Genomic DNA, 15,058 nt, shown 5'->3' on the forward strand with positions numbered 1-15,058 from the left:
TGAAGAAGCTTCTTGGATGCGAAGCGAAATGCCTTCAAAGAAAAACCACAAAGTCCAGTTGCTTCTTGAAAAAATTACCTTTGGGATCTCATCCAAACGCAACTCAAAGTATAGATCTGCCAACCTAAGATGAATAATTGAGTCCCATCCATCAAATTCTTTTAACAAAGAATAAACCAACTATAAACTATGTTAAAAAAACACAGAGCATAAACCTGGCAAATATAAACACCTTTAAAGCCTCATTTCTTTAGAGAGAACTAAATAAGCGCTTACACTATGTTCAGTACAGGATCCAATGGAAACTTTGCCAAGATTATATACCTTATTTTTATTCTGATGAATGAATACAGGACTCTGCAATATATGTCAACTGAAATGAAGTGAAAATTAAGGCAGAAACTATAGCAAAGAAAAATGATTGCAAAAATATCTTTATTTTCAGTAGATATTCTATCATCTTATTTCCAGAATATACTTTTGCTAATTCTTGAATAATTATAAAGTTTTAGAGAAGAATCTTATCTTCATCACCAATAAAATGGCCCAGTCTATTCTGGAATGTTTTCTTCACAAACAGGGAATTTATTAAGCACAGATCACTTTATATGAAATGGGGCTCTTGTAATCCTACCAAGAATAGTAACAGAAAGCAGGCAGTGGTTCTAGCAGTTCCCGGAAGGAGTTTTTGACAGTTCCTTATAATTCAACACCACAATATTTATAACTTTCCCATCGCACTAGCTTCTGCTTCCGCTTCATTGTACTGACTCATCCAAGATTTGGGATTCTGATGTTGTATCTAATCAAGGAAAATCAAAGGAGTCCAATTAGGAAAATAAGAATAAAAAGATATACCAGATTCTCTGCAAGCTATCACTCTATTAAGGAAAATAGAAATTGTATGGACATGATTTAGGCTGTACAGTTTTCCCTGCCTGCTTATTTATTTTATTTATAACCTTTTCTCAGAGCAAAAGGTGGTATATATGGGGGTTCTCTTCTAACTTTACCAACCTAGCAACAATTTTGTGAGCTGGGCAAGGTTGAAAGAGAGTAAGATCAAGAAGGAACGCCCAGATCTCCAAGGCCCACATTTTAAGTACAGAACTATATCGGCTCTTATCAGAACACTACAGGATCTCTTAACGGTTAGACATTTTAATGCACTAAGACTTGTTTCAAGCAAGCATGACTGCCAAGGAAAAGCTGAGTATATTCAGAAGGGAAAGCTTAGTTGTTAGAGTAGTTAGAAAATTGCCAATTTCCTGCAAAATCCATAACTCCCATCATTCAGTGCTTTGATCCTGTTTCTGATAAAATATTAAGGATTAAAAGGACAGTTCCATGTCAAAATGTACAAATGTACATACCCATTTATTGATCCAACCTGTTTTAATTCTACAAACTTAGTTATGCTTAATGCAGATACTGAATATTTACTTGTATCCCATCTTTATTATTTTTACAAATAACTCATGGTGGTGAACATATCCAACCCAATTTCCTTCTCCTATTTTCCCTACAACAACCACCCTGTGAAGTAAGTTGGACTGAGAGAGTGACTGATCCAAGTCAGCCAGCTAACTTTCATGGCTAAGGTAGGATTAGAACTCATAATCTCCCAGCTTCTAGCCTGGTGCCTTAACTATTAAACCAAATGCCACGAAATCCAATCCTTTCCCCTGTCTAGACAGTACCTTAGCAACAAACTGTAGAATCTGCTTCTTGGAAGTCTCTTTAAAAGCCCGTGGTCCCCACCTGAACTCAAACTCAGGAGGATCTTTGTGTGGGAGACGTGTATATTCCAGATATCTAGAAAATGAGAATTATGCGATCAGTGAAAAAAAATCTTTGTAAGCACCAAACAGATTATTTAGTAGAATAACTGTGCTTCAGCTCAAAGATATCATTCCTGCCTTTTGGAAGAAAATAATTTGAGATTTCCCATTAGCCTATATCCTAATTAATAATCCTATCCCAATGCCCTTTCTTAAAAGATCCAGATGTTAGCCATTAAAAGACAAGCAAAACATTCTGAATTCCCATCTGCCATTCACTGAAACCAATATGATCAATTTCTCTTCCAGCACTAAAGATAGCAAAAGCTTTGCAACCCACAACTCACTTTTGCCTCACAAATTCCTCTGTCACCAACTTTTTCACATCACCAAAGACTTTATGTTTTCCCCTGGAAAAAAAACAGAATGTTATTGTCTCAGATCAGCTGACAAAGGAGATTTTCTTCCCCAATTTATCCAACCACACTGAAATATTTGAATTTATCTCTCAACGCTGTCTCAAAGCAGCCAATATTACCCAGAACAGTCAATATGTAATCTCCTCAGCATTTCCCAAACAGCAGCTGCATGAAGAAAAAAGAGAACAGTAAGCATATTAAGCTATCTAAGAAATAAGGTAAATTAAGTAGGAGTGAAACCTACATTCTTTGATCACGTTGCCTTTCATGAAGATAACACTAAGTATTATTATAAGAAGGCCCATCTTGGGAGTGTTCTCATCACTGCAAAAAAAAAAGGGGAAAAAAGATTCCGCTTCTTAATCTGGAAGTGAAGACTGGGAATTTGCAGTGTAAAATAAACCTGAATTACCCAATGAGAAACAGAAAATTTAAGCCAAACTTTTAACATTTCAGTCCAGGAACTAACAAAAGGAAGTCTGTGGACTGCTCAATGAGGTAACACAGAGGAATTCCATTTCCCAAAGAATGGAGGATACATGGGTTCTTCTCAAGCATAGAGCCTCCAGCTGAAATCTCACTGGGGGATGTACTTCCCAAAAATGTTTGATGAGGCATCCCATGAAATTTGCTTATTACAATTTGAGACACTTTTCAATATGTCAGAAAGGGAGATTGGTTAAACACATGACTGATAATCATATATTTAATTAATTTAGTACACTTAATTCAATGTCGACTTAAATATAAAAATGAAATTCAGATTCTGCCATACCACTCAAAGACTAAGTGGCTCAGAAAATGTTTTTGATCTCTACCTTAGAATTTCAAAATGCAGGAATATAGAAACCATGTTATCAGAAAAAAGCAATACTATTGCTCATTTCAAACTGTATGAAGAGATTTTTGACATGTTTTGTATAAGATTTTATACAAAATTTAGCCAATATAGATGCACAGAAACAAAAGCATTACATTCCCTCTTTTCCTTACTCATTCACAGTATCAGCTTCCAAAGGAGGAAATTTACTGATCAGGATGTAGGAATGGTACTTTGGGTCAATTTCCACAACTCCCAATCCAAATACCTGAGCAAATAAGAAAGATAAATCAGAATAGAGCCCCCTTCCTCGTTCGCTATTATTGTCTCTTTTTAAATACGTGAAAACTCATATGCAAACATAACAATTTATATGTTTAATAAATAATTAATAAAATCTATCATTTCCATTAGTTGTATAAGTTATCTTGTTCATGATAAATGTTCAGACTCTAAAGAGTTCAGCCTGAATTAGTATCCCAAACTGTAAGTCTAGATTAACATTTAAAATATAGAAATATAGTATAATACATTTACAATCTATTGACATTTCTCCATTCATTCAGGTTAAGCCAGAAATGGCAGACATTTTGATGACAAGAGCAAATCACTTCCTGAATTATGAAGCTAGATTTCTCATTGCTTACGGTCAATGGAGTATTTTAGTTTTATTATATCCTACAATGATCTTTTCTACATACTCTTGTAGCATCTTGAAAATTGATAAACTAATTGAAATATAAGCTTTCATGGATCATAGTCAATGCAATTGTGAGTCTTTAGGATGAACAGGATTTTTTGGGCTGCAGGATTCCTACTCTGAAAACATTTTTTTATTGCAAAATTTTAAGAATAGCTTACCATTCAAAAAGTAAGATTGATAGATTGATCAAATATGCTCAAATCATCAATGGATTCCTCACCTGTTGAAGAGTCTGGTTGGCTTGTCTGAGGATTTCAGGAAAGAGATCTTTGTAGTCTTTGATGACATATTTCAGAATATCTGTAAAAAGACAAATAATGTTGATCTATCAGTTCCTAGGGAATTGGAATGAGAAGAGTCTGATCTCATCTCTGGGGTTTCATGGGCTTCTAGTTGGCAACTAGAATTTTGGACTAGATGCACTTTCTTATGTTCTTTTGATGAATGCTACTTATACATACAACATTCTATGTAATGTTAGACCTACTCAAAATAAACACAAATAACAATGGAGTTTATGGCATACATTCTTGACAGAAACTTTTAAAAAGCAAATAATTTCTAGTTGAAGATTCATAAAGTAGATGTTCTTCACTTAGCATCACTAATTGTCATATATTTACTATCCTGCTCAGTGGCTCTCAAAAGACCTTTCCAAAAAAAATTGCATTAAAGTTAGGAGAAAGAGGCTCACCAAAATAATAAAAATCTTCCCATTCTTTGAAGCATTTAATCTTAGAACAGAAATTATTGAAAACAGAGCACATGCAGATATCCGTATTCCAGACCTGTAAACATCAAGTCCCCCTGATGAAATAAAATAAAAATAAATCCATGCTTACCTGTCCTTTTAATAGGAATTTTCTTCTGATCTTTGATCAGAAGGAATTGCACCAGTTCATTTACCTACAGAGAGAATATAATATACGTTGCAGGCAGACCTGTGCATGTGGTATAGTTCCATGAGTACTGTACTAAGTTTCTTATATATATTATCGTCAAGGTTGTGGGGCATGCTTCAGTGTCCCTAGCCATTCTGTAACTTTAAAAAATATCTCTAGGTCAAGAAAGCTGCTACAATGTAGATAACAGTTACAGATAATTAAATGTGTACTTATTTTAAAACAGAGGATGCATAATATTTGGTTATAGCCAGCCATAACATTAGAAGCCCTCAAAAACGCATTAAAAATTACTCACTTTTTGTTCCACTTCAGATGGAGAGTGTTGCTCCAAACTACGTTGCGCCTGACTTAGCGTCTGAGTCTGACTGAAAGAAAATTCTTCATCAACTTCCATATGCCGTACCTGGACAAAAGCAAATGAAAGATTTGTTTTGTTATTGGGCCTTTGCATTTCCATTATTAAACCTATGTTTCTATGCATATTTTCCTGCAAATAAATCTCATGGAAAACAGTAGAATTTACTTCTAGATAAATATGCACAAGGCAGCACTGAAGTAGACTGTTTCGCAAAGGGAGACTTAAAATAATAATAAGATATAAAATAGTAAACAGACTAGTCTGTACTAAACACTATGCCAGATTTGCCAAGAACTTCCTTCAGAAGCTCATTCAAGCACCACTGCACCATTTGTCTTGCTGCATGAAAAAATGGCAAACAACAACATGAATTCGTTATATTTCCCCATTTTCATTTGATACAAGCACAGGCACCTCAGACCACAGATTCCTATCGCAACATGTGAAAAAAGGCATGGCTGTTTATATCAATAAAATAAGGGTTTAAGAACATATATTCATGCAATTCAAGGTGTCACAATTATTTTGTACTAATCACATCTGAGTATGGGAAAGATGACACTAAAATTTGCTATTTTTGAAACATAACATTATGTCTCCTGTTCCCTTTTCTAACAATTAAAAAAAATATGTATGTTTTTTACATCACCTACTCTGAACCTTAGTTATAAGCTAGCCTTCCCCAACAAGTGTACTCTACACTTACTGGCATACCTTTGAAGAGCCAGATCCTCTGCTGCTGCCGCCGCCACTATGCCTGTGCTGAGACATGGCTTTGGAAAGAGATCTAAATGGAACAGGAAAATAAAATTATTACAGTTCATATCCAGCCTCTGAAGGTGCAGCAAAAGTCCTTAACTTTTGCCACATGTCTATATACAGGTGACCAGCGAGTAGCCTTTTCTATCTGTAAATAAATAGGTTTCCAAGATCCTAAACTAGCAGATCTTCCCCTCTCTAGTTCCTCAAGAAGGTCTCTTCCCAGTATCCAACACTTGGACTCCAACAAGTTTATTCTGGTGGGAAAACCCAGCACTGGATTACATTTCTGCCCAGGGACAGTTCAGCGCCAGCCCAAATAGTCCCCATATTCTCGTGGCTCCCATATTCCCAGCTTTTAAGTGTCTTTCGCCTTTAGCCGGCACACAGCAGGTAGGAATATAAAAGATACTGCTATAAAGTGCCACTCTGATCTTCCCACGCAGAAAGACAACTTGGTTCTGCTCGCATTAGCAACACCTCCAGGGACGAAAGTTAATTCTCAACACTTACTCAGTCCGCCTTTTTCCTCTTGTTAGAAAAGCCACTAGCTCCGTTCCGTCCGTGGCCACACTGCACATGCGCCGCTCTTTCCGTCCGGCCGGTAGAACTTTGCTACGGCGCACGCGCGTCACTGTGATTCCCTGCCTCTATTTGCTGAGTCTCCTTCTTGAGCGTCGCTTAGCAACGCTGACGGGTAAAGCGAGCGTTGTTCAGGACGTCCTTCTCCAATGGGAGGGGGGGCTGCTTGTAGAGGAGGGAGGCCATCGGAGCTGCCAAACTCCGGAGATAGCAAAGAGAAGCTCCCATTTCTTCCAATCATCAGAGATATTAGGGCATCTTAGAGGTCTTTATTCTAGCAGGAACACCGAGTGGATTTCAAGAAATTCATCAGATCCATTGAGCATTGTTTCAGTTATACCCCCAGCACCATGATCAGGAATAATGGAAGATGCTGGGCAAATGATAAATGGAAAAGAATCATGGTTTATTTTCCATAGAAAAAGCACTAGCTTCTCATAGCCATTACCTCATGAAATTGACAACTTGTTGCAAATAGTTGTATTTAAATAAAAATAAAAATAAACTGCAACCTTAATATGTGGTATATGTCAGCAAGCTTAAAAATCCCATAGTTGAAAAAAAATCAGTCAGCCTATCACAAAACTCTGGCATGCTCTTAAAAAAAGAACATAAAGTAAAACTTGACTTTGATTTTCATTTTTGTATACTTGAACACAAAATTTTAAAATAACATGTCCTAGAATCGATATTATTCTTCTACCGCAGCAGTGTCCTGGAACATGAACCAAATTCTCTTCATTTAAGCAAGGCTTTCTTTTACTAAGGAAAGTCTGAGTTTTATGAATACTTTTGGCTTGTAACCCTCCTGCTAACCTATTGCTAAATTGCTAAGTTGCGAATAGTGCATTGTGGCTGGAGATAACTTTCAAGCAATTCTTCAACTTGCCAGGCCCACAAGTACTAAATACCATACATTTTGAAATCAAATGTCCAGGTTCTGATCTTCCTCTGAAACTTTCCACTGTATTTAAATGTTAAACATTTATAGTACCATGCTCACTCTTGAATTAATTCACGGTCCCTCAGATCTCACATTAAGAATGATAAGCAGAGTGTGTACTTATCCAAATTTCAGTCACAGATTCCCACAACGGTTTCTACCTCTCTGACTTTATTTGCCATCATGCCACCATGCTAAGTGTTTCAGGCAGTGGGGGAAATGATACTAAATCAACAGGGATGTCTGAATACAAAAATGGAAAGTCAGGCCTGATGTCTGGCATGATTTTGAAAAAACTCTTTTATCCAATATGAAAGAAGTAGGCAGTAATTAGAGCAAACTGTGAAGATGAAGTTTCCCATTTAAACAGGTTTTTTGGCATCACCTGGCTAGAAACGACTGGTTTTTATGTTGTTTTTATGAGTCTTGATACTGTTCAATTATTAGATTTCTGCACATCTTTAAAAAGTACTGTGGCAGTTCCTAGTAACAACACAGAAACAGACCTTGGTGGACTGTGATGTGGTTTTCATTTAAAAACCTCAGGCTATAATGTATTGTACATTAAGACTGAAGGGAAACGTTTGTACTCACTATCTTTGGCATCTCAGTGGCTCGGTGAAACTTCTGGAACTTAACAAGATGTTATGGTCTACCTAGCCCTACTTGGTTTCCAGGGCCAGCATTTGCAGAACAGTGAAGGTTGTGGCCTTTGGCAGAAAGATTAGAAACTAGTGAGTCTCTGGGGGGAAAAAAGAATGAAAGAAGTCACTGTTTGAGGTGTGGAAACTAAAACAGTTTAAAGGAAACGGCAGTTAAATAAACCAACCAATCAGTTTTAAAAGGGTAATAATTGCTCCAGAGTATCGGGCAGATAAAATCAGTTGCTTTATTTACTTTTCATTCTAAACCCAATCACTTTTAGCAGATGGATTTTTTTGTTGTTGTTTTGTTCCTGCTTTTTAATCCCATTTTGACAGTTAACTGTTTATGATGTTTGCTTATGTTTAAGAAATAAGCAGTAAGCTATATTTTTGCTAACTGAACTGAGTGGCATGCATGCTTACTCTAAACTGGATACATGAATTCACTGGAAGCATGCTGAGTGCAAACTAAATTGAATAATACTCAGTTGTTTTTGAGAGCAAATACATATCCAGAAAATATTGAAGTTGCACAAAAAGATACACATGCAGCAAATGCAGAATGCCAATGTAGGCAGAATGAATATTGGAGGGAATATCTCTCAAAGTGCCACACCCTTAACATGAAAAGATACAGAAACCAATCAGGCATGGTTGTACAACTGTCATTGCACAAGTAAATAATAGTCCTTTATTAGAAGGGATAAAAGTTTGCTAATCCTGCGTCCATGGGGTAAATTATGTACCATTGTTTTTTTCTAGTGGAAGACAAATACAATCAAGGCATTATGATCTTCTAGTTCAATTGTTCACACAAACAAGTAGTACTGTTGAAGGAAAAATCCAGATCCAGTTCCAAGCTGGGAATAAAATGGAAGCTGCATAAGAAAGGTTTACTGATGAGCTGAACTAACAACAGCATGCAGTTCTGGGACAACTGACCCCTTGGCTTAGGAATGGATTGATTTTTATAGAGTTCTGAGATGGTCTAGGGGGTTGTACAATGTAGTGAGCCTTGTGTCTTTCGCTATTCTAATGATGGTGGGTTAATCCTTTTATGTCCTAAAGGTCATGTCCTGTTCTTAGAATTTGGGTGGGGTGTGTGTGTGTAAATTCTTAATCCTATCAGCTGGAGATGAAGGTGTTTTGTTTCTGAATGAAGATGTTTTGTTTGTTGGGACTGCTTTCTGCCTTTTTAAGATTTTTCTCCATTTCTCCTTTGGGGAAATATAATATTCTGCTTCTTTTAATATCCCCCAAAATAGTTCATTCTAGGGGGAGGGGGTGGATTTCCACAGTACCTTTTCTTTCTTTTCCTTGACTCCTAGGGACTGCTTAAACAGATCCATTCATTTTCGTGGCAATGGTTTTTGGAAGTGGACTGCCATTGCATCCTAGGGTTGAGAAAGAGTGATTGATCCCAAATCACCCAACTAGCTTCATGTCTAAGGCAGACCTAGAACTCATAGCCTCCTGGTTTCCAGCCTAGTATCTTTAATTATTGCATCACATTTGATTGATTGTTGTATGTGTGCCATCAATTTGGTGTTGACAATCACACAGATTTTTCTTCAGGAGGATCTGTTTCCAGTCTTGTCCTTCTAGTCTTCCAATAGTGCATGCACCCTTTGCCACTACAACTGAATCCATCCACTATGCTACTGATCATCCTCTTCCCATTCCTTCCAGCATTATAGATTTCTTTAGAGATGTAGGTCTTCACATAATGTGTATGAAGTAGGATAATTTGGCATCATTTTAGGTAGCCCTAAAACAGTGAAAGAAGGTTATGATCTACCACTAAAATTTACATGATTCATTGTAATTAACAGTGGGAATTGGTTCTGGAGGTGGGGAATGGGAATCTTTCTATGTGGTATGGCTCATTGTTAGCAATACTAGGTGGACCAGCCCAGAAAATTAACTTACAGAAAAACTGGAACCCTATTTCATTGAAATGTGCAGTGTTGGTGTGGTGTTGGCGGTTTCCGGTTCAATGTGTGAAGGGTTGTGTTTATTTTTATGGTCATGGTCATGATGTGCACTGAAGATGGTGTTTGATTTCATTGTACGAAGTGCAATGACAATAAAGTAAAGTAAACTAAAAATCTACTACAATAAAAGAATCTTGCAAGCCTGATTGTACTATGCTTCCTCTCCTTATACCTGAATGAATTAGGAAGGTACCGTATTTGCCTGAGCTGCTTTCAAACATTATCTAGCTTCCCATGACTTCAACCTTCTCTGCTTAAGTCACAGTTCTTGCACTTCTGTCAAGGTCACCTTCTTTACTCTCTACACCTCTCTCCTACTTACCAAGACCATCTTCCATGTTAAAAAAATATCTGCTGGAATAAAGATGCTGTGGTGATGTGATGTGGTATTTGTAGTGCCATAGAGAATGTATCTGCAAAGAAAAACTGAAAAAAGAAACTCTTAACCAGATCATACATAGCAATCAAAATGGATTCCTACTGAATAAACAAATCAAAAATAATACCAGAATGGTAATCTGGGGTGGGATTCTAGCTATTTGGACCAGTTCTACAGAACCGGTTGTTATGATTCTGCGCAGTTTGGAGAACCGGCAAATCGTGCCTCTGGCTGGTCCTGCCTCTGCCCGTCCCACCCCTCCCTGTCCGGTCAGTCCTTACCATGCATGCACAACATCACATGAATGTCCAACATCTGTGTTCTCCCCGCCCAGTCACTTAAGGTATTTCTTCCCCCCCAATGATCAGCTGCTCCGATGATCAGCAGTGCTGGGATCCCCCTCGCTGTCTTACTGCTTCACCCAGAAGGTTTCCTTGAGGCCCAGGAAGCAAAAAGGGGCATGCGAGAGGTGGGGGTGGGGTGCTGTGCACCCCCCCCCATACTCCATTTTTTGCCTTCCTGGGCCCCAGGGAAGCCTTCTGGGAGCAAAAACGCCCCCGGAAGCTTGCCTGAGGCCTAGGAGGCAAAAACATGGGGGGAAGGTTGCTGCAAAAAATAAGCCACGCCCACCCAGTAACATGGGCACGCCCACCTAGCCACACCTACAGAACCAGTTGTTAAGAAATTTGAATCCCACCCCTGATGGTAATGAATATAATAGAATACTATGAAGCAAACCCAGGAAAACAATTGGCAATGGTCTTTCTTGATGCGTAAAAAGCATTCGACAATGTTAATTGGCAGTTCATAATACAGCAATTAAAAAACATGCAATTTGGCAATAAATTTATCAAACTGATTTCGACAATTTATATGACACAGATGCCAGTGTAATACTGAATGGTGATAGAACAGAAACATTTAAGATTAACAAGGGAGTAAGGCAGGGATGCCCACTGTTACCCCTGTTGGAAAATGTTAGGAAAAATGAAGAAATTAAAGCAGCTTTAATTGAAAAGGAGCATTATAAAGTACAGGCATTCGCCGATGATATAGTATTTTTTTCTGGAAGATCTAGAGGATATGGGAGTAAAATCAATAAAGGAAATAGAGGTTGCGGGCCTTAAGATAAATAAAAACAAAAGAAAATTATTGACTAAAAATCTAAAGGATAAACAAAAAAAAGAATTAGAAGGAAAATTGGGAATGCAAAGTGTGAAAAAGGTAACAGCAAGATGCTCTTCAATTAAAAATGATAATTATGACAAATTTATAATACAATTTTTTTTAAAAATGGAAATGTTGGGGAAATTATAGGTATCATTACTGGGGGAAATTGCGGCAATTAAAATGTCAACACGACCAAAAATACTATATCTCTTTCAAACTGTACCAATAAGATTGGATAAAACCTTTTTAGAGAACTAGATCAAATAATAAGCAAATTTGTTTGGGACGGGAAAAAAGCAAGGATAAAAATGAAATTACTGCAGGATAAAAGAGAAAGGGGTGGCTTTGGACTCCCTGACTGGGAAATGTATTACCAGGTAGCTGCTATGGTATGGATTAAGGATCGGATCAACCTGGAAAATAGAAGAGTATTGCTGATAGAGGGTCACAACTTGCAGAGAGGGTGGCATAGTTTTCTATGGGATGGGAAATGTAAGCAGCATGCATACTTTCAGAGTCACATGATCAGAGATTCATTAATTCGGACATGGAACAAGATTAAAAAGAATCATTACATTAAAATACCATACTGGTTGTCAACCATGGAAACACAAATCTACCCAAATGCAATGGATCTGGGAAAAAGAGGAATTATAAAGATTTATTAGATACACAAAGAAGATTAAAAATGACACAAGAACTATAGCAACAAAATATAAAGATAGATTGGTGGCCATACATGCAAATCCAGGAGAGATATAAAAAGGGCAAAGAACAATTTGGTTTCTATATGGAAAAGCATCAATTAGATAAAATCCTACAAGAAATGGAAAAGAAAATGATTTCAAGAATATATAATTTTCTACTAGATTTTAAAATGGAAGAGGGGGAGGTGAAATGATGGTGGTATGGGCGAAAAATGTTGGGCATAATATAAATGTGGAAAATTGGGAGAGAATGTGGGGATCAAATTACAAGCAAATCACATACAGCATACAGGGAAAATCAATACAAAATGTTTTATAGATGGCACCTTCCCCACCCTAGACTGGCAAAAATGTTCAATTCAAACCCAAATTGTTGGAAATGTAGAAAAGAAAAAGGCACTTATTTCCATACCTGGTGGACATGCCAGGAAGTGAAAAAATACTGGAATACAATTAGACAATGGCTAGAAGAAATCATGAATCAGAAAATTGAACTTAATCTGGACACTTTTTTATTAGGTATAATAACACAGAAATGCAATAAAACAGGTAGACATATCATGCTACACATATTAACAGCTGCAAGGATTTCATATGCACAACTCTGGAAAGAAAAAAAGGTACCACCAGAAGGCATAGTTATAAAAAAAATAATAGACTAGATGGACAAGCTAACGATGAAACTAAATGACAGAGAAGATTCAATATACTACAGGGCCTGGGATGTCTGATATGAGTGGTTTAGAAATAAAAATAAAATAAAATGGCAATTAGGAAAAGAATGAGGGAATATGTAAATATGCCATAGAGAAGATTGATGTGTAAGGATAAAAGATATTGATTTATAGCACAAGTAAGATGTAATGGTAATGGAATATGTAACTACATATATTGAAAAATGTAGGGAGATGTAAAAGATGTCTTGATGTTGATAACAATGTATAAAGATTTATTTTATGTTTTTAAACTTTGAAAACTTAATAAAATTTATTTTTTTTAAAAAGAGAGAATTTATCTGCAAAATTGTATCATTGTGGGCTGTTCCATTGTTACACCCAGGGACAAGTTTGTTGGGTTATTCTCTGACAGCAAGCAGTAGGGAAGATCTGAGTTGCACCAAAGGTGTATTATCCCCCTTATCCCACCCCAATTTTAAACCCACCCACCCTTATTTTCTTGGTTAATATTTTTCTTTCACTTTCTAGGCAATGTAGCTATAGGATTTGAACGAGTATTCTTCAAGCATTGAAAGTGGATTACTGGAATAAATCTATGTTTGGTTGCTTAAGAGCCATGGTGGTGCAGTGGTTAGAATGCAGTACTGCAGGCTACTTCTGCTGACTGCTGGCTGCCAGAAGTTTGGCAGTTCAAATCTCACTGGCTCAAGGTTGACTCAGCCTTCCATCCTTCTGAGGTTGGTAAACTCTGTTTTCAGATGAGTATGGAAGATCCATGTCCTGTAACACAAAATATCATTAGTGAGGAAGTAATTGAAAGGAAGAGGACAGAGAAAGAGAGACCAAGAGACCAAATGATATTTCCTACCATTCAGCAATTAGTTTCTTATATCTTCAGCAACACTATAAATTATAACGTCTTCTGTGCTAGCTTAGTGAAGTTATTTGTATTTTCAAGATTGATATGGATGCAGTCCCTCTGAATGTTACCCAGTTTCTCCATAGACCCTATACTAACTCTTTGCCCCTTAGTCTGAGCAACAACATCTTGCCAAGATATTCTTAATTTTAAAAAACTAAAGCACTTGGATTTTTCTTTCCAATCATTCATCTGCATTGTTGCTTTTGGAAATGACCAACAAAGTTATTCTGGTGAGGGTTTTTTTTTAAGTGTGTCAGCAGTTTGATCCTGACCAGCTCATGGTTGACTCAGCCTTCCATCCTTCCAAGACCTGTAAAATGAGGACCCAAATTGTTGAGGGCAATATGCTGATTCTGTAAACTGCTTCGAGAGGGCTGTAAAGCACTATGAAGCAGTATATAAATCTAAGTACTATTGCTATGTCAATAATAAATCCCTTTCTTGCCTTGGAGAATAAAGAGGTTTGATTTTTTAAAAAAAAAATTTACAGGCATACATGCATAAAGGGAAGTCTTTTCTTCTGAGCTAAATGTCACATCTTCCTGAATATTTTTTTTTCAAATAAAAACTTCAGATTATATGCACTTGAAAGATACATGACATTTATATAATCTGCTTGTGCACAATTGGGATGGAATGTTCGTGGCTCTCGTCTGGTTTTAAGATTTGGCACAATTACTTCAAAAGGAAGCACGGTAGACATTTGAGTAGAAACTTAGTCAACTATTATATGAAATAAGCTTTAGTCCTAAATAAATCTTTCCTTTCCTTCCAAATATCTGGATCCACAATTTTCTGAATTCCCCCATGGATTTCAGGTGTATTCAGTGGAAATTACTGGTGTAGCTTTTGATCTTGAAGTTTTTTATGCAGTGAAAACTCTCCTATTAAACACTTTTTAAAATTGCTGTATAATTCATAGAATAGTCAGCTAATTTTATATCCTTAAGCTGGAAAAGAAAAGAATTGGCACCCTGCATAATTCACATGATACCAAATCCAGTGGGAAATTATCTTGCACAGGTCAGGTCACAGAATAATTGTACCCAAATTATCACATATTTTCTGGAAGATTCCAAGTTTAAGGCTACCATATCTGAGCTTCCAAATTCCAAACAATCATAAGATGAAAGAAATAGTGATAGGCATCTTTGACTCCTCAGATTTTTTTTACAGCCTGACTATCCATCATCTTTCTAGTGTCGAGAAGACAAAATCACTAATCTCTTGCTATGGCTATACTCATTTATTTACTTGAGCTTTGTCCTTGAATCCTATTATAAAATTTTCATTGC

General features: G+C 36.8%; 1 protein-coding gene across 1 annotated transcript; it reads right to left on the bottom strand.

Annotated features, from left to right (window-relative positions):
• Nucleotides 1–418: 418 nt before the first annotated feature.
• On the bottom strand, nucleotides 419–6,320 carry LOC113443246 (non-structural maintenance of chromosomes element 3 homolog). The gene is made up of 11 exons (XM_026711321.2): nucleotides 6,259–6,320; nucleotides 5,701–5,773; nucleotides 4,924–5,031; nucleotides 4,566–4,629; nucleotides 3,944–4,023; nucleotides 3,194–3,288; nucleotides 2,445–2,524; nucleotides 2,320–2,365; nucleotides 2,129–2,191; nucleotides 1,701–1,815; nucleotides 419–802 (listed from the first exon to the last, which is right to left on the bottom strand). The coding sequence occupies exons 2-11, from the start codon at nucleotides 5,755–5,757 to the stop codon at nucleotides 722–724; spliced, it is 789 nt and encodes a 262-aa protein (XP_026567106.2). The 5' UTR covers nucleotides 5,758–5,773; nucleotides 6,259–6,320; the 3' UTR covers nucleotides 419–721.
• Nucleotides 6,321–15,058: the final 8,738 nt, after the last annotated feature.

This window comes from Pseudonaja textilis, chromosome 2 (assembly GCF_049901715.1).
Source record: "Pseudonaja textilis isolate UNSWEBS1 chromosome 2, rPseTex1.2, whole genome shotgun sequence".
Lineage (NCBI taxonomy): Eukaryota > Metazoa > Chordata > Lepidosauria > Squamata > Elapidae > Pseudonaja > Pseudonaja textilis.

What these genes read in the sequence shown, in the direction of transcription:
- LOC113443246 (XM_026711321.2), bottom strand. Translation starts at nt 5,757, where the DNA reads ATGTCTCAGCACAGGCATAGTGGCGGCGGCAGCAGCAGAGGATCTGGC. An exon ending in CATCTGAAGTGGAACAAAAA is followed by an intron (nt 4,630 to 4,923) that starts GTGAGTAATTTT and finishes TTCTCTCTGTAG; the next exon opens with GTAAATGAACTGGTGCAATT. An exon ending in TTCTACAGTTTGTTGCTAAG is followed by an intron (nt 803 to 1,700) that starts GTACTGTCTAGA and finishes TTCCTTGATTAG; the next exon opens with ATACAACATCAGAATCCCAA.